The 27,252-nt window shown below is 34.7% G+C and overlaps 1 protein-coding gene across 1 annotated transcript in view; it reads left to right on the forward strand.

Annotated features, from left to right (window-relative positions):
* Positions 1-587: 587 nt before the first annotated feature.
* LOC136027334 (26S proteasome non-ATPase regulatory subunit 11-like) overlaps positions 588-27,252 on the forward strand; it is a 37,105-nt gene continuing 10,440 nt past the window's right edge. Inside the window, exons 1-4 of the mRNA XM_065704474.1 lie at positions 588-773; positions 12,877-12,981; positions 14,203-14,513; positions 25,011-25,294. Of these exons, the coding sequence (XP_065560546.1) occupies positions 689-773; positions 12,877-12,981; positions 14,203-14,513; positions 25,011-25,294 (785 nt within the window). The 5' untranslated portion in view covers positions 588-688. The remainder of the gene's footprint in view (positions 774-12,876; positions 12,982-14,202; positions 14,514-25,010; positions 25,295-27,252) is intronic.

Here is a 27,252-nt window from a genome sequence, read left to right on the forward strand (position 1 = left end):
CATCCGTTTTTCTGCAATGTCGAATGCGTTGAATAATTACAACTCATACGATAAATCGCATGCGTTGTTCCATTTTTTTTTAATTGAAAAATGAAAATGAAAAAAAAAGTTTGAGAACCCGATTTGAATTCTTCGAGAGTTTATCGCAGCGACACAAAAGTCTGCGTTTCTTTTTGAACCTCCATCCGATTCTGTCGTAGTCTGTTCCACCAGAAAAAAATGGTGTCGGAAGTGACGCAGCGGTGGGAACCAGGGGTAAAGTGCGAAATTGTATTTTGATCTTGAGAAGGCATGGGGGTGCCCTACACATGTTAATATCTGTTCGTTTTTTAGATTGACTCGGCTATTTACTGTAACTTCTGTTCGTTTTAAGTTTCATTTATTTGTTGATATTGATTTGGGGTAGTTTTACGCTTGAAAGATTATTTGACTTAATATTTGCTCATTCTTGGCTTAAGGGAGCTCTTTACTGTTTTTGAAAAACTTGTCTTGAGGAAAAAGTTTTCAAAATTAATATCAATAAAAAATGACTTGGGCCTAGAAAGTAACACAGTTGGCCGAAAATACTTGACATTCTTTTTCACGTTTTGTTGAAGAAATAACAGATTTGAAATCCGCTAAGTCATTTTCGAAATCAAACAAGACAGAACAACTAATTATTGCGGAAAAGTTTTGAAACTACTTCAATATGAGTCTTGTGATGGTTAATATACCCCCAATATTGACAAATCCCAAACCTACTGAAAATGATGTTGAGATTCTACTTCAAGCAGGTAGGCTAGGCTGATGACACCTTCTAATCAAGAGAGAGGGGTCAGATTCTCCCCCAAGCTTAATCTAAAAGACACTGTTAACTTGTAATATGATAAAATTTAAAGGGAATAGTTCATAATTAGCAATCTTTTGAAATTAAATATCTTAGCTAAATGTAAGCTAGCTAAATGTAAATAAGGAAAATGAAACTTTCAGGGATGAGTCTACAGGGGTTACCTACATATGACAATATGGAAAAAATTTCCTTATATATGAGCTATAGAACATTGTCAATTATTACAGTTCAGAATACAGTATAAAATCAAATAGATGACAGTATCATACTTCTCCAATTATTTAGAATGATTAAAAGGTGAAAAGTCATATAGGTGACTTTGTATGCCTAGGCTATATTTGTAGAGAAACAATGATCATTGTTTAAATATTTTTGAAAATTCAGCTGAGGCCAACAATGACCCCCTGATATGAATCACTATAAAAGAGTTTACACAAATAAGCCTTCATAAGCACAATAGTTTACAAACAACCGGAGTTTTAAGGTAGGTGAATCCAGCAGTCAAATCAAGCAAGCAATCAATTTTTATGAAGATTTGGTAAAATTCTAGTTAATTGACTTCTTGCTATTTCAGAAAGGGTTTAGGTTAGGAAAACAAAACTTTCAGGGATGAATCTACAGACTAAAGTATGTTACAAGAAGGTATTTTGAAGCAACTACCTCCACTCCTTCTCCCTCTAGAGGGCCCTGACCTTTAATGACCTTTAAAAATATGTGTGTTATAAAAATGAAACCTTGCAAAATAGATTTTCTGCTTAATTAAAGTACAATAAAATTGTTTTCAGCTTCATAACTTTGCCCAATTCCATTTTATAAGGTTTTAAAGATATGCAAATACATTTCCTGAATTTTGAAAAAAAAAACATTGATATGGCTCAAAATTCTACTCAAATAACATTAATTGCATTTTCAGAACTAAAGGCAGAGAAAAAGCAACTAGTAACTGAAAATTATGGTAAAATGTTGTTTTATCAAAATTTCAATAGGTATAGACCTCTCATGTAGGCAAATTTCAGGGCCCTCTAGAGGAAGAAGGAGTTGAGGTGGGTACTTTAAAATACCTTCCTGGGACATATTTTAGCCTGTAGAGTCATCCCTGAAAGTTTTATTTTCCTAACCTAAACCCTTTCCGAGATAGCAAGAAGTCAATTAACTAGAATTTTACTGAAGATTTTATTAATAAGTATCAATTTATATTCTGTTTTCAACTAGGCTTTTTAGAATATTTATTAGCTTAAATATGCTAACAGGTGTTGGTACTTTATTTGATTCTAAGCTAAAGAAAGTCAAGGTTATCTAGTTTAAAAAAGGTTCCAGATGTGTTGAAGATTTGTTATATGGAAAATGTTGTTAAATAGTTACAATAAAAATTTAACTTCAATACAAAGAACAAGGGATGATACATTAGAATACTGTCTTAAGTAAAGTCATACAGTTGAATTTTTTACCTTGTATTATAATAGAGTATCCTTAATAAAGTCATATGGATGACTTTTTAATATAGGCTATGATTCTAATATAGAGCTGTAGGCCTAGGAATAAAGTCATATAGATGACTTTCCTGTTTTTTTCCTTAAACCTAAAGGTGATGCTCTAGAATTTCATACAAAAGACATTATGCTGATTGATGCCCTGACCCCACTTTTAATATAGGCTATGATTCTAACATAGAGCAGTAGGCCTGCAAATAAGGTCTTGCAGATGATTCTTGTGATTTTTTCTTAAAAACTAAATGATGCACTAAAATGACATACAGAAGACATTATACTACCCTACTGTGACATTAAAAAAACAACAAAAAGTCATACAGATGACTAATACATCATTCTGTTGTAAGACAATATGAATATAATCTTACATATGACTTTTTGGATTTTCTCTTTATGTATATAATTTATAAAATGTCATACAAAAGACATTATACTGTCTCACTCCTTAGTCAGACAATATGATATCTTATTTGTGATATTTAGGGCACTATGTGTATATGAAGAGATTACCAAAATTCATTTGCTAGAGTTTATTCACACTACCTTACTGTAGAATGATGTATTAAAAAGTCATCTGTATGACTTTTTGTTGTTTTTTTTTCTATATATAAATGGGGTAGTATAATGTCTTCTGTATGACATTTTAGTGCATAATTTATGTCTAAGCAGAAAACCAAAAAAGTCATCCATAAGACTTTATTCATACTGCTCTATAATAGAATCATAGCCAATATTGAAAAGGCATCCATATGACTTTATTTAGGCTGCTTCATTATAGTATAGTATGATTTTAGTGCATCGTAAATGTCTAAGCAGAAAACCAAAAAAGTCACCTGTAAGACTTTAGTCATACTGCTCTATAATAGGATCATAGCCAATATTGAAAAGGCATCCATATGAATTTATTTAGGCTGCTTCATTATAGTATGATAAGTTAAAATAAGTCATATGTAAGACTTTATTCATACTGCTCTACATAGTCTGTACATCTATGTTTGCTCTGTAAAAGAATGAGACATACAAAGTCATCTCTGTGACTTTTTGTCATTCTAAATAATTGGAGAAAGCATGATATTGTCTTCTGTTTGCCTTTATACTGTATTCAAAATAGTAGTAATTGATAATATTCTATTGCTCAGATATAAGGAAAAAATTTTCTATTACCAAAAAAGTCATCTGTAAGACTTTATTCAATTTGCTTTATAATAGAATGGTATATTAAAGTCATTCAAATGATTATATTTACACTGCTCTATTGTAATACAAGGTAAAAAGTCATCTGTATGACTTTATTTAAGTTGCTCTATACATGAAACATGTAGGCATAGGCTATAAAAAGCCATCTGTATGACTTCTGTTGTTTTCTCTACATATTAGTGTAGTAATATAATTTACTTTTGTTTGACATTTTAGTGAATCATATAAATTGAAGGAGAAAACCGAAAAGTCATCCCCATGTAACTTCATTCATTCTTCTCTATAATAATTTAATGTTTAAAAAGTCATGCAGAAGACTTTTTATCATTCTCCATGTTTTGAGAAACATAATATTATTTTTGTTTGACTTTATAGTGTTTTCTGTGTAAGAGTAAATGACAATATTTGTTGCTCAATATATAAAGGACCAATGACCTTAATAGTCAAATGTTGCTCACCCTGTCTAAAAGCTAAAGTGTATCATGGGAAGGTATTTTGAAGTACCTACCTCCACTCCTTCTGCCTCTAGAGGGTCCTGAAATTTGCCTACATGACAGGTTATATACCTATTGAACTTTTGACAGAACAACATTTTACTTTAAATTTAGTTATAAGTTTCTTTTTCTCTGGCTTTAGTTCTGAAAATGCAATTCCTGTTCTTTGAGTAGAATTTTAAGGCATATAAACATGTTTTTTTTTCAAAAATTAGGAAATGCATTTGCATATCTTTAAAACTTTATAAATTGGGATTGAGGAAATTTGTGAATCTGAATGTAAGTTTGTTGTACTTCATTTAAGCAGAAGATCTGTTATGTAAGGTCTCACATTTATAACACATAGATTTTAAAGGTCATCAAAGGCCAGGACCCTCTATTGGGAGAACGAGTTGAGGTAGATGCTTCAAAATACCTTCCTGAGACATACTCTAGCCTGTAGACCCATCCCTGAAAGTTTCATTTTCCTTACCTAACTCCTTTCCAAGATAGCCAAAAGTAGTTAAAGTAGAATTTTACCATATACATAATTGCATTGCTGATGTTGACACAATGTGATTACACTAGGCTACTAAATGCCTTTTGTATACTACTTTAAGATATGGTGATCATTTTGCTTGCAAATGCATCCCCCTGTCCTGATGGTACCACATAACCTACAGACCTAGGATAGCCTATAGGTTTGTGTGACACTATAAATAAATATTTTAACTACAAAATTGTTCTTAGGTAAAATTCTAGTTTAGCTGTTTTTTCTATCTTAGAAAAGGGTTAGACTGGCAAAATAAAACTTCCAGGAATTAGTCTAGATACTTTTTATTAAATTCTAGTTGGAACTATTTTTCACTGTCTTGGAAAGGGGCTAGGTTAGGTAAATTAAACTTTCAATAATGAATCCAGGGCTAAAAATATACTCTAGGAAGGTATTGCAAAGCTTTTATGTTTATGCTGTTCTGATTTCTAAGTCATAGAAATTTGTATACTTGACAGATATTTTGACTAAACAACATTTTATCTTAATTTTCAGCTAACAGTTTCTTTTTCTCTGGGCTTAGCTCTGAAAATTCAGTGCCTGTTGTTTGAGAAGAATTTTAGGCCATATCAATGATTCTTTGTCAAAATTTAGGAAGTATATTTGCATATCTTTAAAGCCTTATAAAATGGGATTGAGCAAGTTGTGAAGCTGAAAACAGTTTTGTTTTACTTCATTTAAGCAGATCTATTTTGCAAGGTTTCATATTTATAATGTTTTTAGAGGTCATCAAAGATCAGAGCCCTCTAGAGGGAGAAGGAGTGGAGGTAGGTACTTCAAACTACCTTCCTGTGACATTCTTTAGTCTTTAATCCTATCCCTGAAAGTTTCATGTTCCTAACCTAACCTCTTTCCAAGGTAGCAAAAAGTTGATATGGCTTTGAATTCTACTCAAATAACAGGAATTGCATTTTCAGAGCTAAAACCAGAAAAAAAAAGAAACTGATAACTCAAAATTAAGGTAAAATGTTGTTTTGTAAAAATTTCAATAGGTATGGATCTGTAGAGTAGGAAATTTTCTAAGACTTAGAAATCAGAAGATGGTTAACATATAAGCTTGGCAATACGTTCCCAGAGTATATTTTTAGCCCTGGATTGCTTACTCAAATTTACATTTTGCTAGCCTAACCCCTTTCCAAGATAGCAAAAAGTAGCTAAACAAGAATTTTAACCTTTTCTTACAATATTCAGAATGTTTCTGGTTAATGATATTCCACAATTGTCCAAAAAAATTATTGTCTTTTTATAAATCATTATAAATGATACTTGATACCCAGTAGGTTACATCAATTCTTTTGTGATTTGATACATGTCTTACAGTTTTGACAAGACAAGGAACCCATTCACAAAGAAAAATAGCTTCATCAGATGTAAAACAACAGAAAAATATATTAATTATACTAGTGCTGTATTTAGAACCATCAAAGGAGGGGAGCATTTATAAGTGAAATAGCCTAATGAGCCTATCATATTTTGATTAGATTATCATAATTTCTTACATTGTTATGCACTTCTTAAAATCATTTAAAATAATATTTTGGTAAATGTTGCATTTAATCAGAGACAAGGAATGATTCAAGGCTACAGAAAAACCTGTTTTGACCAAGGACCTATGACCCATGACCAGAATGAATCAATTGGGAAATATGTTATAAAGGTTAAATGCTATATAGGTCTAGGCCTATCTGGTTTAGGGGAAGGGATGTTCTCTGGGTAACACCTCTTATATGTTAAAAAGGAGCTTAAAACAATCCATCTTTTGTCCCTTTTTTTATTTATTTAGATACTTCCTTCAGAAGAGTGGTAATTCTAGACTGTTACCTAGTTGAATGTTTCTCCAACTTTCATATAAATGTCATAATAAAAGAAGGATTTCATGCTTTATGCATGCAGAAACCTTTTAGGCTATTTGTTGGAATTTCTTTGCTGTATTTAGGTTTTTTTTGCAGTAAAAACTTGGTGTTTGACCACTTCTGAAGGAAACTTGCTAAACAAACAAAAGCAGTACCAATATATTCCTTATTCTATGGATTTTTCAAATATTATGTTTGCCACTCTAACAATGCACTCGACCCTGCATGATAGCCCTAGAAAATGTGTAAAAAAAAACAAAAGAAAACAATGAATTTCCTACTTTGTAATATACCTTAGAGAGTGTTTCTGTTAGTCAGATAATTGTTTCTGTTAGTCAGATAATAATTACTGCTGTTGTAATTAGACCCCAGCCCCCCCCCCCATCCCTACTAGGGCCACATATAGCCCTAGGTTGTATATAATGTTTTTTTATGCTAATTACCTATTTCATTAATGACCAATTTTTAAAATAGATCCTGTGAATCTTAGGCACTGATGATTTGACTGTGCAATTTTGGAACCACTGTAAAAATTTCCCTTCAAAACAGGATAACTCTGCTTAGTCTTGACTTGGAACACCCTCTCTTGAAGCCGTTGTTATATTTTGGGAATATGAAATGCACACTCTATATCCAATACACCCAGATAAGAAAAGAATATTCAATTCAATTAGTTTCCTGTTTTCAACACAAAATGAGCTCCCAACAGTTTTTTAGCTATGTAATGTTCAAACCATCATTACTTGGTTATTATTTTTTTTTTGCAAAAAAGGTTGGGATGATCTTCTCTAAAATGTAGCCAAATTGACTTTTTCTTGATAAAGTTAAGTTAAAATGGAAGCTAATACTGTATTGACAAAAATATGTTCCAAGTGTCAAAAATTCTTGTCTGATGTAGTGGAATACAAGACCAACTAAAAATGTTCCTTCAGCCAAATTCAAATGTAGATATTGGCTTCTATTATGAGATTCATATCTTTTGAGAATATCTTGTAGTAACCTTGTTGAAATATAGGTGACTCTGTTGAAACTTTACTGAACATGTAAAACAGATGAGAAACAATTGGTGTCGAAATTCAAGGGTCCTCTGACTAAAACATAGCTCATGCATCAACAGTGAGACAGCATCAACAATGAGAGATTTTGATGATTTTTATTTGTAATAATATTTCACATGAAAAAACTTTAAACCCCTCCCTAATTAGCTTGGATTTCCTCAAGGAGCCTTGTTAGGACAACTCTTATATGTAGCATTGATTAAATAAATTGGTAAGTTTCCCTCAAAGGTGTCAATATGTAGGTGACCTGCTGATCCTTGAGGTATGTCATAGAACTATCAAAAATGACCCAATCAAAATCCTACCTATGTGTTGGATAATGCAAAGAATTTACACATGAAAGTAAATTCCACTAAGTCAAATATAATGGCAATAATCTTCTTAAAATTCTTGGAATCCACTTTTGTTTTCTTAGACCTTATCCCACCCAAAATGCTAAGGAAACATGTTCAACTCCTTGGAGTCACAAACTTGTAATAATCTTAAGTAGTACATGCATGTTTCAAGAATTCTGGACTTTCACAACAAAGGATAGTCAAAACTAGAAATTATAAAAGTCCATTAAAATGGTAGATTAACTTCGAAATAGCCAAATATTGACAATATTTTCACTGTGGACAACAAAGAAATCTGCAGGACCATTAAAACTGAGAGGAAGTGGGTTATTCCAGATGGCGTTTATAGAGAGACCTATACCACGCTATTATATCACACATTATATAATAGAGACCTAGGTCACACAATTACACTCCATATTTTTTTCAGTTTTTTGCTTCCACTATCTGAATAATGTTTTATACATTTATATTAAAAAGGTTGAAGAGAAATGAAAGAATAAAGTAAAAAGAATAGGCATGTCTAATGTACCTGGATCTGCCCAACAAGTGTTCCCCAAGTATTTCAACACATGTCAAATTGGGTTCCAACTTATGTTGAAAACATGTAACTTTTTTGTAACTCTTTTATATAGGTGAAAACGCTCCAATTCAAGAAAATCGAAGTTTTGTACCCTTTTCAGATAAAACTTCAAACTTCTAATCAAACAGATTCGTAGATGTTTTTCCTAATACTGAAACCCATTTTAGACAAAAAGCCTTTAAAGTGAGCCTTCTGGAGTAAAAAGAGTGTTTTTTTACAAAAATTGTTGAATCATCAGTACCTTTACCCTATTCCTACTGTTATGATTTGACACCTAGATTCACTGATTCACTCTTTCATAATCCAGTTGAAATTGGGAGGAAACAACAGAAGACATTGATTTAGTAAAAGTAAGTTAAATTCTAGGAAGATCAAATCAGATTGATAGGCTATAATATGTAAAAGAAAATATAACCACAAGACTGAATAGAGACAAAACAGAGGTAAAAGCCTTTTTATTGCAGTTTATATTACTATTATTATTATTAAGACTAGTTTGAACATAGTATTTTCTTCCACTTGAGTTATAATATTCCTGGTAGGAACATTGAATGAAAATGAAAAAAACCTACACAAAAAAAAATTAAGAAGTCTTTAGATTTTGAGGGGGTAAAGTAACTGTTGACCCCCTCCACTCTCTGTATATGTCAGCATCTACATTAATCAAATTAGATAAAATTATTTGACATTTCTTAAGCAGATGAATAACAAATATGGAATTTACTGTTTCCAATCATAGTGCTTATGGGTATTTTTATACCCAAAATCACCAAAATATATGCCTGTTTTCTTTCTTTTTTTCACAGAATAATTTACCTAAGTAAATATATTGAAATAAAATACATTATGAAAATTTGTTCATGCTATAATGTTGTTTATAAATAATCTAAAGGCAGTCAATTGAGGCATTTCCTAGATTAACTCTTATGTTGTATCCACCATTGTTTTTCCCCCAGGAAAAATGATCATTTGCCCCTTGGTAATTAAATAAGAGACAGGGTTGGTTCAGACAGATATAAAAAGTGTCTAAAACCACCCTAATCAACTTGTCTGGCCTAATACCATGTGTCTTCTTGTGACATCAAAGTAATTTGATACAATGAATGGATGGCACTCAATCATCTATCCCTTATGTAAAATCTCTTATGTAAGATTCAATTCTCTTGGGAAAATGCTTTTATAAATCCAGGATCCTGGGCCACTCTGTTAAACTCCAAACTGAGACCCTTGAATTTTTTTTACTACTTTTTTTAAAAATAGTTGTGTTTATCTGGATCAATATTGGTGTGATAATAGGCTAATAAATGATGGACCTGTCATCATAAAAATTATGGAATTTTTAAGAATATTTGCTAGGCCACTAGGTGTTCAGACTTAACTGTTCAGATCAATCCCATGTCTGTGTTAACCCTGCTCTTCCCTAACCATCCAGAGCACTCATCTCCCAACCCTTTTAGGAATGAGTTTTGGACTACATGTATGTTACAGGTGCCAATCCTTTTAAATGTCAAATTTTCCTTTTCTGAATTGACAACAACCCAAACTTTCTTATTGAGAGCCAGACCATTCCTTGCAAGAATCAGCAATTTCTCAAGTGGAAGTCTGTCATCTTCTATACACTTGAGGAGTTTCTTGCTCAGATCCTTTTCCATAAAGTGTCTCAGGTAATATGTCTTTTACATGTTTCTCTGTTCTTTAGCCAAATAATGGACCTGATTAAGACTAGTTGTAATTGTAACCCAGCATTGTTTGTTGTTTCTCAGTGAATAAGTATGTAGTTTAGCTGGTGACACAATTTTTAACAAATAAAAAACAGATGGTTAGAATATTTGGCAAAGAAGGAAAGACATTCTCTCTTGAGATGGTTGAGGTTGGAAGTAGAGTGCCCAAAGGCCCAGTCTTGGGGCCAGTCCTATTCAGTATGTACATAAAGGATGTGGCTGCAACCCCAGATAATAAAGTAAGTCTCTATGCAGATGACTCAAAACTTACTGGTTGCAGTTTTAATGGCACTTTACTGTCATTGCCTTACTGGTAATGGCACTGAGGATCCTGTAAGTTAAGCAGACACAACAGAGAATATTCATTCAGTTCAACAAGACTTCAATACATTTGCACTCTGGACTAACACCCAGAAGCTGAAATTTAGTGCATACAAATGCAAGACCATCCATCTTGGGAACAAAAATCCATACACCCAGTACAATATGGAGTGTAGTGATAAATCCTACAAAGGTACCTAAAGCCGCCATCTACAAAGAGACCTTGGTTTACTGATTGATAATGATTTAAATTTTCATCTTCATGTGCAAGCAGCTTTTGCCAAGGCCTATCAGACACTTGAGATAATCAAAAATATATTCACTACCAGGCCCCAAACTATCATGACCAACCTCTACAAGAGACCAGTGTTAGAGTTTGGGATGTGTGGCACATACCATCAATACACTTAAAAACCAATTAAGCAGCTCTTGAGTCAGTTGAGTTGAGGGTAACAAAATGGGTTAAAGGCCTCTATGATATTCACCATGTCTCAAGTCTCTAATACTACCCCTCACTGATCAATACGAGCTGTGTGATGTGATCATAGCTTATAAGATTCTGAAGAAGAAAACAGTCCTTTCTGACAGCTGAGTGATTTTAAATATTTTGCAGTAGAACAAATTGTATCAATCAGTACTTTTGGCAGGCCACCCTTGTACTAAGTGTCCTTTCCTATGTAATGTTCCAAACCATTTTTTTTGAAAATGTTGTCTTGCTTGTTACAATGCCCAGGAGCAGAACAGGTTGTAGTAAGCTATGGGTTTAAACAAAAAATTCTTAACAGCTTGCACATAAGTTTCCACCTATTTGCACTTTAGTCAGCTGTTTGTTTTTTTTGGCAGTTGTGTGTGTTTTCACATATTTTGCAGTAGGCCAAGCTATCATATGCATTACTCTTGGTCCATCACTCTTGCATGAACTGTTCATTCCTACCTTCTGTTTCTAACCAGTTTGTCGAAAATGTTGTTTTGTTTGTTATAATGACTCGTCACAGAGAACAGGTTTTTAGTATGGATTAAAACAGTTTTCCTAGCTACTTGCACGTTAATATCAACATCATAGCTGATCAATCCAACTAAAAAATATGAGTGAAAATGGTTATTGGTTTAGGGAAAGACATCCTCCAGATATATGGTCCTATTTTACTAAGACCATTCTCATAGATTAATAAATATTCCCAACGGGATGATTATACTTAATATCCTGAATAGAAAGCAGCAAAAGAGTGACATGTATAAAAAAAAATAACGACTAAGATATCTGGGCTGAACAATGCACCAGCTGGACTAGAAGCTCAATGCACTAAGTGCTTTTAGCAATTAGGTTATGATACAAGTAATTACCAATGATAAACTTAACAGATCTCAGAACTTGATGCTCTCATGGACTTGACTCCTAGAAATGTTGAAAATGAATGAAAAGGAAATGGTAAAGTTTTAGATGATGGTCTTTTTGATGACTTAGTAAGTAGCCGAGTTATATAAATGGATCTTCCAGGAATTAATCCAGCATAAAGTGTGACCTAGGAAGTTTTTTCTGAAGTACTGTATCTACCAACACTCCTTCTCCCACCAACTGGGTGCTGCTCTTTGATGAGCTCAGATAAAGTTTTTGTTATGAAAGTACAACTTTCAGAAATAAATCTTTAGTCAAAATGAAGCCCAAAAGATGAGCTTTCAACCTAATACTCTTGCTAAGATCTGAACTATTAGGTTTCAAAAGATTTTGTAAAAATATGTCACAAATTGAAAAAAAAGCCTAATATTGTATGGGTAAAATCCAATACAAATACTTATAAATATATTTAGAGAACCTAGAGTCAAAGAGAAGTAGAATCAAACCAAAATTGTTGATTTCCCCCTTAAAAAGTTGAGAAAACGTATGGTATCCCCCCCCATTAGACCCTCATGAGTTGAAACAAACAGATTTATTGTACCTTCATATTAAATTTTGTTGGTTTATTAGTATGTTTTCGTACCTATTGGAACATAAAGAATTTATTTGTGACATTTTGGTCTCTAATGCAGAATCAAGAGTAACTAGATTGGGTTAACCATAGGTTACATAGCTTTTTTGTAAGGGGTTCAAAGTGCAGTTTTTCGCATCTTCTCAATTGGTATGGCTGGAAGAAAGGTGGCATTGCGAAAATATCAGCAATTGAAAATTATCATACATTGTGTTATTGTGGCAATTCAAAAAGTGCTTACATATGTTGCCCTACATTCATTAGGAGTCCTATGCTGTTTTGCATTAATGTCAAGAGCCTTTCCTAGAGCTGTGGGCAACTGGGTCAGCTGCCCTAGGGGCACCGTGGCTAGTGGAGTGTGATTAATTTTTCCCTGAGCCACACCAGCCCTAGAAACAGCTCTGTTAATTTCCTATTTAGTTAATTACATAAGGTTATTATATTGTCATTTATAGGAATTTCAAATATTGTATAATGTGTCAATGCATCTTTTCAGTTGAAAAAACAAGAGAGCTAGATACTGATGAAGAGAATGTGAAAATGAGGGAACAATGCATTATTAAAGTAGCTGAATTTTACAGAGATAGGAAAAATGCTAGAGGTAATTATTAATTTGTTTTCTTATTTAATAGTAAATACAAATCCTATTCTACACAGTCATTTATTTTCCGTCTTTTTTATCTAAGTTATCTTAATGTGCATCACTTTTTGGACTTCAAATTTCCTGATTTTCTGTGAACCTTCACAGAAACTTCATAGTAAAGTTATAAAAGTTATTCTTGCGCTTCCCCCAACTTCAGTTTTAAATCAAGCTTTCTACGAATTTGAATAAAAGACAACTTTTTAGATTTTGCAATTCTAAAATATTGCTTTCTATATATGAAGAAGATGAATAGTTGAATATTGCTTTCTTTGTGTAAAATCAACAACAGAAAAGGTATTTTGATACCTATGGTCTCAGATTCTGACAGCTGTCTGTGCTGTCAGCTTTAGGCTATCACATGGATTTTAGCTTTAGGTATTTTATTGATAAAATGTTGCTAGAAATGTTTTTACATATCTGGATCCAAATTTCCAGACGTTTTAATAATACATAATACTTCTGAGCATTGTAACCAGTTGTCAGTTTAGACTAAAAAGGATTTTTTTTTCATTGGAACTTCCTTTTCTTGCACAACATCTACACTGAGATAACTGACAACATTTAAATAATGGTTATTTTGAACTTTTTGTATTCTAGATGGACCATGCTACTTTTTTTGTTATTGTCAAAGTACCAGTACTACAATACAGATAAAATTTCATATCATTCAAAACATTTATAAACGTAGTTCAAGTCTGTGCATAGTCTGAGGAGTTTCAGCGCTTGTAGAAGATCTTAAATATATTTATTTCTTCCAGATCAGCACTGAACAAAATACACCTGTCCTTGATTTATTTTACTAGAAAGCTATATATATCTTGTATTGCAAGTTAGTCATGCAATCTTTATACTGAAGGGATTCAATTTTAGTTGTCTAACTTTGAGAGTCTATATATAGAATGTTTCTTATTATTCTGGACTCGGTCCTCTTCAATGCAAAAATAATACATATTTAACAACTTGCCAGATTTTCGACCTTTGAATTATATTTGTTTTTTATTGTCCTAAATTAGCTCTCATTAATTTTTTGGGTTGTAACAGGAGCTAGGGCTAAACTTCGCAGCCAACTTTTAGTTACAATACAAAATAGCATATGCCTCCAGTTTGAACTACTCAGTTCTTCTGGTTTTACATCAATAATTTCCTGTGCTGTACTGTACTGATCCTTTTTTTTTCTAGACCTTGGCAATTTGATCCAACGATCGAGATTCTTCTTGTCGCAGATAAGTAAGGCAAAGGCTGCAAAGCTTGTCCGGTCCCTTGTGGATATGTTTTTAGATTTAGAAGCTGGAACTGGTACTGAAGTAAAACTGTGTCAAGAATGCATTGATTGGGCAGTTCAAGAAAAAAGAACCTTTTTAAGACAGAGTCTGGAGTCAAGGCTAATTACTTTGTACTATGATACTGGGAAGTATCAGGATGCCTTACAGCTTAGTTCAAGATTGTTAAAGGAGTTGAAAAAACTAGATGATAAAAATCTACTTGTAGAGGTAATTTTTTCTTATTGTGTACATAAATGAGAATTGTTGTGGCCAAAAAAAAATCTAAATAAACACAAAAACAATTTAAAGGTTTTTTTTTGAAAAATAACCTGAGGTTGGAATTCTTGTGTTTCATTAGTTTGTTAGACCTTTTTTTTTTTCAATTTAAAGAGCAGGATTTTATGAAGTTAAGGCCAGAAGGCCCTATCCCCTTCTGTAAATGCCAGGGAGAAGGGTCTAAGTTTCAGTAGTGTAGAAGAGGTGCATCATGTGGTTTTTTCCAATTCGGCGGAGAGTTTGAAACACAATAAATGAATATTTAGGCCTCAGGCCTTAAAATTTAACTTGGTAAAACTAGTAATAAGGGGGGGGGGAGGTTGCTATATGCATCCATAATCACTTAGTTTTAAACAACATACTTTTGAGAAGATGATTTCGTTGCTTCTTGGATTTGTAAGTCTGAAACTAGAATACAGATCTATGTTATGAGTTAACCTTCTGTACATTCCCCATTCATATTTTGGCATAAAAAAATTAAAATCAAATAGGAGAGTACCATATTTGAGACTGCAACTCAAGTGTGTAAAATTGAATATTCAGAAACCTCTGAGAAAAATTCACGTCAAAACATGATGAATATGAGCTGTATCTTCAAGCAAATGATTGCTAAAAATAAAGCCAAGGTAACAGAATTCCTTCACAAAGTAAAAATCATCATTACACAATCTAATTTGTGGAACAAGGGGTGCCAAAGACAGGCTCATTAATTGTAATTCCGTAGAAACAATCTCAGCCCTCACAATTTCATAAGAAATGTCAGATGAACGAGTTTTTTCCTTTGCCTGTGCATGAGGGTCAAAGGTTCACCCTCCAAGATTAGTCCAGAACACCAGTCCTGGAAGCTATAACAAGTCAGCCTTTAAAATACTCCAAAATTTGAATTCACCCCCCCCCCTCTATCCTCCTTTGGAAAATACCCATTTCCTTGCGCTGTACTCAAAATCGTGTTTACATACAGTCAGAACAATATATCATAGGTTAAATCATATGTACATACCAATTTTCACCAGACATACTCTTGGTAGCACATTTACACCCTAAAATGTTTCTAAACATATACTTGGTAATTAAAAACGCGTGTTAAAAGATAGGTTTGAATTTGCTTCTAATTGAGAATTGTGTAAACAAGTATATGTTAGTTCATGCGTTTTACCAGCTCGTTGTTTTACAGACTTCGTTAGATTGGCTTCCAACAGATTTGCATAGTCTGGTCAATTTTTTTTGCATTCAGGCATCCCCCCCCCCTTAACTGTCTACTTTGGCTTCAATTTACTAAATTCAAAAGTATACTATTTTTGCTTTTGTTCCATAAAGAAAAATCTTCAATTACCAAAAAAAGATGGGCTCTGCTTATCACTAGGACGGTTTGAATCTCTTACTCATACGACAAAAATATATGTATCTTGTATATTTTCGATTGACTGAGCACTGTTACCCATAAATAAATTAATATTCGCTGTTAGTTAAAGTGTTTCTGATGCTTGAAAAAAAAAATAGTTTTTGTAACAAGGCTATTACTTCGTAATAAATTAATAAAGTAGAAGGACGCATTGTCTGTGATTTTGTGGTCAAGTTTGGAGGAGAAAGACCTGAAACGAATCGCAAAGTATAAAAGGGTGACCCCTGCCATCTAGTTCCTGTTTTCTTTGCATCATTTTGTATGACCTCTTCTCATCTCATTTGGGGATGACTTGGTTTGTTGCCAAATAATTAGCCAAAATCACAATTTTGACAAAATATTATCCTTCATCCGTATTACTATTGCTGTTACGGGCAAACTCACCAAGCGAGTTGGAGGTCGGTAGCCTTCATTCATATAATATTTCCGAGCCATCTAAAGCTTTCTTTCGTTATTGACCTAGAGGATGGGATCGCACCACGTTTTTCTTACATTTTACTGTTTGATATTTTACCAGTCAAACGTATTTAAAGCTTCCCCTAGGCAATTCTTTTGGAGAAAAAATAGCATATCTTTATGGAAGATTTGTATTTTTGACTTGCTTGATATTCTTAACTTATATTCCTGTTCCTGTTCTTCCAAGCTTTTTTCATATGTGAAAAAAATACGTACCGTCACTATTCTAATTTAAATCTTCATGACATCTACCATCTTTATTAATGATAATACCCAGGCAAAGGAATCTATGCCCCTGATGATTTTCTTGTCATCTAATTTCACTCTTCATCTTTGTTTATACCTGGTCTAAGGTACTTAGTCTTCGTAAGGTCAATTGTCAAACATTTTCTTGCACCCTGAGGAAGATCATCTAAAAGTATTAACCCCTGGATTGCCCAGACAAGCCAATATAGGCTTTAAACTGTCCATCCCTAAGAGGCGGAAAGACCAGCAGGGCGCTCCGTGTATTTTGCTACATAAAAGAAAAAGACTGCCAAAACTTCCAAAAACTCATTCATTTCGCCAAAATCTTTTATCTATGATACTCAAATCGTCTGCTTAGGCTAAATCTGTGAGGGTTTAGCTTCCCGCCAAGTTTTCCTATAGGCTTTGCCTGTGTTCCTTGGATCAAACTAGGTCGTAATAATTCACATAAATGGAGATAGGACACAAATCTATTTAGCATTTGATTCCACACATAACCAACTAATAACCGCACTTCCTACCTTAACTGCGGCGCGGCAATAATATTCTCATTGATAGAGCTTACCACTCTTATATACTTATCTGGCATACTTTTCAAAGACAGGACCTCACATAAAACTTTTCCATCAATTGAATCAAATGCTTGTTCACAATCTATAAAACTAAGGCCTAATGGAGTCTCGTGATTCAGACACTTCTCAATTATTAGTCGACGCATCCTATCCCATTCCTAAACTACACTGTTCTTCTCCGAAGACTTTATCTACAATATCTCCTAGTCTAATAAGTATCATCATGCTTAATAATCCACTTCGTATGGAAATCAAGCTAATGTCTCTATGATGATAAGACTTACTGTTGTCGTAAGTGGGGTTAATTTAAAGTTTTCATAAAATTGCTGAGAACCTCCCCTTTTTGAAAGTCATGTCCGTAATCTCCCGTAACACCTCTATAAATTCGCAACCACCCTGTTCCAGTAACCCATTTAATCCGCTATCAGCACCTGAGGTCGTATTTTTTTCAATCTTTTAGACTATCTCTAATTCCTCCTCGTAAAATAAATATATCGTTTTTCAACTTTATCAAAGTTTAACACGTTCTGCAAATATTTCGCTCATATTTTTTTAACACTTTCTTTATTACTAATTGAGGTCCTGCTCTTATCTTTAACTGGGACAAGTCGAGATTGACTGCTTCCTCTCAATTTATTACCATGCCAGTACAATATTTTATTATTATCCCCCTTGGCTGCAACTTTCAGATCCTCGGCAATTTTATCCATTGCCTCCTAAACATCTCCTTATTTCACACTTTAATGTCTTCTCTGTCTCCCTTACTTTTCTTTTATCCTTGTAAGATCTGTTGTACAAGCATTGGGTGTGTAACTATTGCAGAAACCTTATGTCTCTTCTACATAGCTTAAACTGTTTTTGCCACTATTTCTAGTGATTTTTTTATAAGGCCAGTTCTGGTACTTCGCATACTATTTCCCTGAAATTATTCCACCCGTCTTCTATATTTTTGAATTCTAAATTCTCCAGTTTCTTATTCAACTGTTCTTGTTACTTTTCTCTTAAACTCTCCTCCTAGAGTTATGAGCGTCATATCTATCTTGAAGGTTACCCTTCCTAGATCCTGCTTTAGATTACCTGTAGGCGCTACTGCATATGATCATCAGTTGTGACGTCAATAAAGGTACTCTTGTATACCCAGTGTCTTGTATTAAATCTGAGAGTTCTTGGCTTACAATAACATAATCTTTAAGGTTGGCCGTCTTACACGCTCTGCAAACATGTATCTTTAAAAACTTTTTAAAACAGCCCTAGCATCCTTACTTCAACCTTACTTCAACTGAGAAATAAAATTGTGAGATGATAAATTCATTCAAACGAAACAGAACAAAACTAGATCTACGTTGCGTAGGCAACGTGAGAGAGTTGAGAGGGGGGTTACGTGGGAAGATATTTCCATGGAGGAACTTCTCATGGAAGAAGAAAATTTCAATAAAGGGGGCGCAGGATTTTCTAGCAATATTTGAAAAAACAATGAAAAAATAAATATGAAAAGTTTTTTTCTACTGAAAGTAAGGAGCAGCTTAAACTTAACTAAAATAAAACTTAAAACGAACAAAAATCATTACGCGTATGAGGGGTTTACCTCATCGTTATACCTTATTCTTTACGCTAAAGTATTTTTAGTAATTTCAACTATTTATTCTACGGCCTTTGGGATTCAGAGATCATTCTTTAGGAATTGGGACAAAATTTAAGATGTAGTGTAAAGAGCGAGGTATTGACGAGGGTAGAACCCCCTCATATAGGGGAGAGTCGGGTAAGACGGACCTCATTTTGGTTTTTCGTCTGCGGAAGAGGTTGGAAACAAGCGACAACTGACGAAAGGTGTCTAACCTGTCCCCAAAACATTGAGTTACGTAAAGAAACCTTCTTCACACATAAATCAGCCGTATTTCCGGGCCCAGATAAAAAAAACTGAAGTTGGTCAAAAGGTCCATCTTGCCCACCCCATAGGATAAGACGGACCAGCCCTTTGGGCAAGACGGACCCAATTGCTCAAAAAGATTGATTGTCTCTAAACAATTTTATTTCGAATACTTAAAATACTAGTAGTAAGTAAAAAAGTAAAAAGTTAGCAAATAACTATATTTAAACACTGTACGAGGCCAAATCTACGTGAAAAACGAACTGAGCCGACTGTCTCGTCGTTCCGCCCGAAGGGGTCGGTTTTGGCAGCTTCATGATGACCTCTTCTTTTCGCACGAAGCTCATCTCTTCAGTTGCCGTGAATTTGCTCGATGGAGCTAATCGCTTCCAAAACTGAACTTGGAAACCATCAGATTCACAATCACACACAACTCCAACATAATTCCTGAAGCTCTTCTTGGTCGGCACTTTCACAACCAAGAAATCCCCACTTTTTGGTTCGGTTCCATCAAGAAACCCCTCCTCCTCTGACCCATCCAAATGCAAGCTGTCATCACTTTCATCATCCAGCGCGATATGTTCATCGAAGCTGTCTTCCCCGTTCCCAGGCTGTTTGGAGAGGTTTCTCTTTCCAGGCCGTTTTCTTTGAGCTTTCTTTTCTGATATTTTTCTTTTCAACTCAAATTCTTCCTCCAGTCTGTTTTTTTCAGGTGTGTTCGTCAGAATTTTGGACTTTGTTCTTTTCCTAGACGTTTTTCCGTCTCTTGCATAGAAACTCGCCTTAGGGTGAGGACGAACCGACTCTGGAGTCACTGGCATAGTCGCAAAAATCACTGAGCTACTGGTAGTTGGCAGCACGTCGTTATTCCAGGGCTGGTTGATGGAACTGCAGACTGGCCTGTCATGGGAGACGTCAATTGCCAGGGCTGGTTGATGGAACTGCAGACTGGCCTGTCATGGGAGACGTCTCTGGTGCTGGTCGGTCTGTCACAAAGGCGCTGAGAAAGTCGTGATCTTGGAAAACGTTCCTATTGAAAGGGTATATTCCTGTTTTTTTGGAACCCGCTTAGTACGTTTTCCATGACGAAAGCTCTTGGAAAAGCGATTCCAACGAATATTCCGATTTCATAAATGGTAATCCTCCTGTTTGGGTTCGAAATCATCCACGAGTTAGCTGCTTCATTGTAGTATCGCTTGAATGGCCCATAAACAGCAACATCAAGAGGCTGCAGCTTCTGACTGCAATGTGGCGGAAGCGTTAAGATGTCAATGCCGTTTTCTCTGCAAAGATTAACCACGCTCAATGAGAAGTGCGAATCATGGTTATCCATAATCAGCAGAAGTCGATTTGTGGGCGAGCAACTGGTTTGGGAGATCAGATGGCGTATCATATCCGGGAAGATTTCGGCTGTCATCCATCCAGACGGCTGGCATTTTCCTGTGCTTCCAGGGGGCGTGCCATTGAGAAAACTTTGAAGCCAGTTCACTCGTGGAAAGACAAAGAAAGGGGCTATCGACTGGCCAGCTGCGTTGATACACCCTACGACTGTTACCAGCGTCCCTCGCTCAGCCGAAGTAATGCGTCCAACTTGCTTTGATCCCTTTCTGCAACCACCTTTGGTGTCTTCTGAACGGTGGTTACTCCAGTCTCGTCAAGATTATATATTCTATTCGGCGGATACTTGTGCTTCATAAGCAGCTCTTCTAAATTATTGAAGAATTCGCTGACATTCGTCCTGTTGAAGCTGGTGGCTCTGGCAGGGCTTGTCGCTTCGGAGGACCTTAGGGAAAGCCCAACACGACTCATAAAGCTATTCATCCAGTCTTTTCCTGCACACTTATTTTCAGTCCAGTTCTTCGGCATATTCTTCCCTTTGGCCTGGGCATATTCATATGCAAGCTGACCTGCTTCCTTTTTCGTAAGTCCATGATGCATGTGCTGTGCCGTGATCATATAGTCCTTCAGAAGTATCTCTTCGTTTGCTGAGAACACACTTTTAAAGTTGAAGGTAGTTGCCAACTCCACTGATTGGGGATCTTCTGCTGCGTCGAGTTTTGCAACTGCTCTTCGCATTGTGCTTCGTGGCAAACCAACCTCTTTCGAAACTTTGCGAAGCGGCGAACCAGATTTAACTCGCATAGCAGCTGCTCTCCGTAAGTCCTGGTCGTGGAGACCGCGGGTGGTTTTCCTAGTATACTTTCCCATTCTGCAAAAGAGAGACAGCTTAATATATTTCTAATTGACATGCGGGAACAATAAATGCAACACAATATTCACAAAATACGTAAAAAATAATAACTTCGAAAAAGATCCCAGAAGTAGGGGGCAAGACGGACCGGTCCGTCTTACCCGCTGTCTCTGTGGTCCATCTTACCCTAAACCTGCTTTTTCGGAATAGTTAAAAATTATAACATAAGATGGCGCTGCAATGAAAAAAATTAATGTCTCACACACTCTCCTAGACCTCCATATTTGTAAGAAAAATTACCACAGTATAAAACAGAACATTAGAAACACCAGAAAAGAAAAACATTTACCTCAAAAGCCGGTTTCGAGAATGTGAAAACGAATAAAAATATTTTTCTCGAACACAAGATTGGCTTCAACTCTCAGACTTCGCTCCGAAACTTGCCACTAGATGGCCGTTGTTTCTAGCTCTACAAGTGATAAAAAGGTTACGCTCAAGTCGAGCAATGACAAAAGGTCCGTCTTGCCCCCCGGTCCGTCTTACCCGACTCTCTACGCAATAAAAACATACGAATATAGAAATTCGTTACATAAGTTAATTCGTAAGTTACGTATATTTTTTACCAATGAAAATGTTTGTAAAAAAATAAAAGTTCTAGTTGCCTTGTTAAGTAGTCGAAAAATTGGAGGGCAACTAGGCCTCCTCCCTCGCTCCTTTTTTCTCAAAATCTTCCGATTAATTGCAATTAATTAATATGCAAATTTCGTTTTAATTATTTATATGCGGAGAGCTAAGATCAAAACATGCATTAATTCAAAAACGTCCAGAAATTAAATAAAAAAAAACAAGTTTTTTTTTTAAATGAAAGTAAGGAGCAACATTAAAACTTAAAACGAACAGAAATCACTCCGTATATGAAAGGGGCTTTTCGTCCTCAACGCCCCGCTCTTTACGCTAAAGTTTCTTACTGTTTTAAAAGGTAGAGTTAAGAGAAAGGGTCAAACTTTAGCGTAAAGAGCGGGGCGTTGAGGAGGAAAAGCCCCTTTCATATACGGAGTAGTTTCTGTTCCTTTTGAGTTTTAATGTTGCTCCTTACTTTCATTTAAAAAAATTAGTTTTTTTTATTTAATTACATGAACAGAAATGGGTAGAAACAATAGATTTTTGTCCACAGGCAAGAGTTCTACGAATCTTTCTAAAATGCAAAGTCATATTCATCAATTCGGCCAAGTTCCACACTGCGTAAAAACCGCAGAGGTTAGACCCTTATCTCTTTCCAGGAATAAGCTGAAATCGGGGTGCTAGGAACAAAAAAAAAAACTATGACAAAACCAAAGTGTTACTCATGCAACACAATGATCCAATACAAGCTTTCAAAGCTAATCTTGCTTTTTTGGCAGGTAGCCACAAAGGTATTTTTGTAATGGGTTCAGTACTTTTATAAATTGGTTTAGTAAAACATTTTGTTAGATCATTTTTAATTAAATTTGAGCATAAAGAATTTAGTGAATATTCCCCAAGTCTCTATTTAAAGAAATATATTTTTTGTTGACTAATTTCGATTGATTCCTGAACCACCTGTCTTATCCCCAAATCATTACTAATCAGAGATGATTTTTTCAAAAAGTATTGTGTGGGCGGGATTATTAAATATATGGCAAGCTAAAGCAGAATCAAAGGAGTTATTAGAACTATTAAAAAGTTTTAAAAATGTTTTTAGTTTTAATGTTCGCATTTTAATGTAAGTTTATATATATATATATATATATATATATATATATATATATATATATATATATATATATATATATATATATATATATATATATATATATATATATATATATATATATATATATAATATATATATATATATATATATATATATATATATATATATATATATATATATATATATATATATTTATATATATATATATATATATATATATATATATATATTTATGTTGTGCTGAAGACGACCCTTTGACATAGGGCCGAAATATTCACTGAATTGAATTCAACTGTCTTGAGAAAATTTCACTATTGTTTCTAAGTTGTGTTTGTTTGGGAAAGATGTACCTACAAAGTTGCAGTTGTCTGTTAACTTTATTATCGTTCTTCCCAACACCAAACTTACCAAACCTATGATAACATCTATCCCTCTTTTTACCAACCTGGGCATGTTCCTCATATTTCTGCCTGGAACCTTGTCCAGTTGCTCCCGTAACTGTGTGTAAAATTCATCTGAGTCACTGTCACCTCTCTCAGTCAGTTCTACAGGAATATATTCCACTATGACTGATGCCTTACACTTGTTGCTTATAAAGTTAGGAACTAGGATTTTATAATTGATGCTTTGCATCCCAATGAAGAATCAAAAGCATCCTCATTCATCATGATCCCTGCTCCCCGGCTATGTACTCCATCCCTCTTATCTCAATGAACAAATTCTATATCAGCTGTTTTAAAATTTCTTTAACCGTACGAAATAAGAAGTCTAGTTTGAAAAATCCAATCGAAATGTCAATACGATAGTCGTCTTTCACCGTCACCACATTCCATGTCATAATTTTTATACTATTATTGAAAATTATGGCTATATGAAAAGCAATGATTTTTTCTTCTTTCTTAACAAGTCTATACAAAACGCTTAAACCAGCTTATAACTAGTCAGCAAGAAATCCTTGGGACTTTCAGTTGATATGAGATCTTGTTTAAGTCTAGGCATATCCTAGTCACTATGTGATTTTTCCTCATTTGGCGGTACGCTCATATCAACGAGTCGGCGTCTTCCACAAACGGTCTCAAGCCTACTTATCACTTCTGACTCTTTCTATATTCATACCTGTAAATATTATGGTGCAAGATGGGATGCAACTCATAATGAATAACATAGGTATGAAGAGGTTATTCAGCCCAAAAAGCAAGCCTACATTAATAAACAATCCCCATAAGAATTGCGCATTAATTAAAATCCAGTGCAGTGCCCTGTCGTTGAAGGTAGGTATCTCGATATTTTGATATGTTCGTCTTGGATTACAAATGTTGCCATTGTTAATTCTTAGTAGTCTTGGTTTTTAAAACGTTGTAGGTCTGTCTTACAGTATGCATGCTAGTTTGTCTTTAATGATTTGTTCTCTCCTTCAGATTTTGGATTTGACCATACTGTCTCTTTTTCAACAATTTTTATATAAAATTGTTTTAACTGCTTCTTTTTTTCGGCTTCTTACTTTTTTTTATTGTTAGATCAAAAAACTTTCAGTGTTTGTTTATAGAATCCAGGCGTGCCAGGTCTCAGGTATGACCGTTTAATAGTGTCCAAACTAAATGGCAATCTTAAAATTTTAGAGGGCAAGAAATAGGATTTTTGTGAAAAAAAACATTAAAAAACCCTTTTGCAAAAAAGCCATTTAGTTCAAGGATTGAAAGGAGAAAGAGAGAAAAATGTATAATTATTGCTTTATAACTATTTGAAATAGCTTTATTTTGATGTTTTTAGAGGTATATACTTAATATAATGAATGGGAGATAGGATATGATTGAAGTGACAAAATGTTTAAAAAAAAAAAACTTTTAGAATTTGCTGGAAAAATATTTTATTTCCTTTTATCTCATTTTTGAAAAGAATATCATGAGATTCGTCCTTTTGTTTTGGTTACGATAATAGTTGATACATCAGTACTCTATTTATTTATTTTTGTTATTTTTTTAGGTGCAGCTTATAGAAAGCAAAACGTACCACGCTCTTAGCAATTTACCTAAAGCTCGTGCAGCTTTAACATCTGCTAGGACGACTGCTAACTCCATCTATACTCCACCAAAGATGCAAGCCGCATTGGATTTACAGTCTGGTATTTTGCACGCGGCTGACGAAAAGGACTTTAAGACTGCGTTCTCCTACTTTTACGAAGCATTTGAAGGGTATAACTCGGTGGATCATCCTAAAGCTATTGTAGCTTTAAAATATATGCTCCTTTCAAAAATTGTTCTCAAAGTGTAAGCTTCCTTTTTTATTTCTTATTTATCTTTCAACATCTCAAAAAATTGATGATGGTTGGGTCTGTTCAAAAGTAAGCATTACTCTTAAATAAGATAAGATGTTTAGACCTAAAAAAAAGAGTTAACGTTTTTATTCATCGCCCTGACTTCGGATAAATATTCCTTTCTTTGGTACCATTCTACTTAGTGTGCTTTTTCAGATGCCAGTACTTGCCAAGTGTGCATAGCGATGTGATAGTAGCGAAAATAATTAGTCTTGTTAATTGGAAGTCACTATATTTACTCAGGTTAGTAAAATATGATGTCCGCAATATCTCAAGAGCGGCTTGGGAGATCGAGCTAAAACTTACAGCGGATATTGAGGTGTTAATTACGCCTCAAATCTTGATTTGGGAGATGTCAGATGGAATTTAAAAACACTATGCCTATCCAGATTATCAAAATGACGTACCTGTCATATCTTGAAAAACGGCAACGGGTATGAAGTCGACATTTCCAGGGAGTGTGTTTTTTGTGGGGAAGAGGGGACTTCAAGTCTTTGATTGGTGGAAGAGCAGCTAAAAAAATTGTTTCTAATCCATCTAAGCGTTTCTACTTTATGAATTAAAATGTATTTATGTCTAATTTGCGAGGTAAATCATAAAGCACTTGTAGGTTTCAGGTTATCAAGATAGCGTATCTGCAATGTCTCGGGAATACTTGAGGTATCAGTTTCAAGCTTACTGTGATTGCTAAGGGGGACAAATACACTTCAAATTTTGACTTTGGGAGGCAGGAGAAAAAGAAAAAAAAATTGGATCCACCTAAACGGTTTTACACCTTAAGTCCGTATGTGACCTATAGTCTACTCATAGTTAATTACCGAGGCATATCAAAATACCTATATATTGCCAGGTCATTTAAACGCTGTATCTAAAATACCCTTGAAACATCTTTGGGGATGAAGCTGAAAATTTTAGGGAGCATCGGGAGGAGAGGACCTCTAATCTTGACTTGGGAGGAGGGAATAGAGAGGCAGGTCTCTAATTCCTTTAAAACCCTTAGCACTATGATCCCCTGTTGTACTAGTATCTATTCCCAGTAAAGTAGCTATGCCGACAAAAAGAAACCACATGGGATGAAAATAAATTAATACTGTAAACTCCAAGTTTCGTTACTCACTGTGTGTGGGACCGTGGTTTCAGAGGCATATTCTCTATTGTCAGCCTCTGCTGCTACTGGTGCCTTCTTTTCTCTTGACAGTTGGGACTGGAGGTATCGATATGGAATGGTTAGAAGGGATTGATATTTGAGCAGACTGTGTGGTATGTGGGAACGCGGGTATTTTTAGTTTGGTTGGAGGTGCATGAATTGGCTTGAATTAGTGTGTCGAATTGAGTGTGGGATTTGAATTGTAGGTGGTAGGTTAACTGAAATAAAAGTTATCATTCCTATATTATCTTCAACTTTCAGTTCTTTCTCGCTTGACTTTTTTTTACGTCTGTCTAGACTTACAGTTGCTATGGGCCGCGGTTCACTCTTTACTTGGTTGCAGCTATCACTGCTGAGGTTTTTCTGTGCCATTGTTCGACGTCCTTCCGGTCGTCAATATTCGATGGTCCTTTGATTCCTTCACCTTTAAACTCTAGAATTATATTTAGATTAGCAGGTGGGTTTCATTTCTCGGAGGAATTTTTTGAACAAAGCTTGGGCTTTGTTGATTTTTGAATTAAAATCGAATAGTTGCGGGCATCAAATCATGGCTAATTGTAGAAAAAGCCAAGACAGATAGTCCAATTGAGTCAGAGGCAATTCTGGCATTAAACCCCCTTATTAGGATTGTATAACTTCTATAAGCTTGAGAATTCCACAGCATCATAGTCAATTTTTTTTTCCAATAATTTCCACTTGGAAAGTGCCGCAAAGGGTGGTCCGCGCCCCTTAATTACACCACTACCCAGGAGACCTTGAATTTC

Source organism: Artemia franciscana, chromosome 5, assembly GCF_032884065.1.
Source record: "Artemia franciscana chromosome 5, ASM3288406v1, whole genome shotgun sequence".
In the NCBI taxonomy this organism is placed as follows: Eukaryota; Metazoa; Arthropoda; class Branchiopoda; order Anostraca; family Artemiidae; genus Artemia; species Artemia franciscana.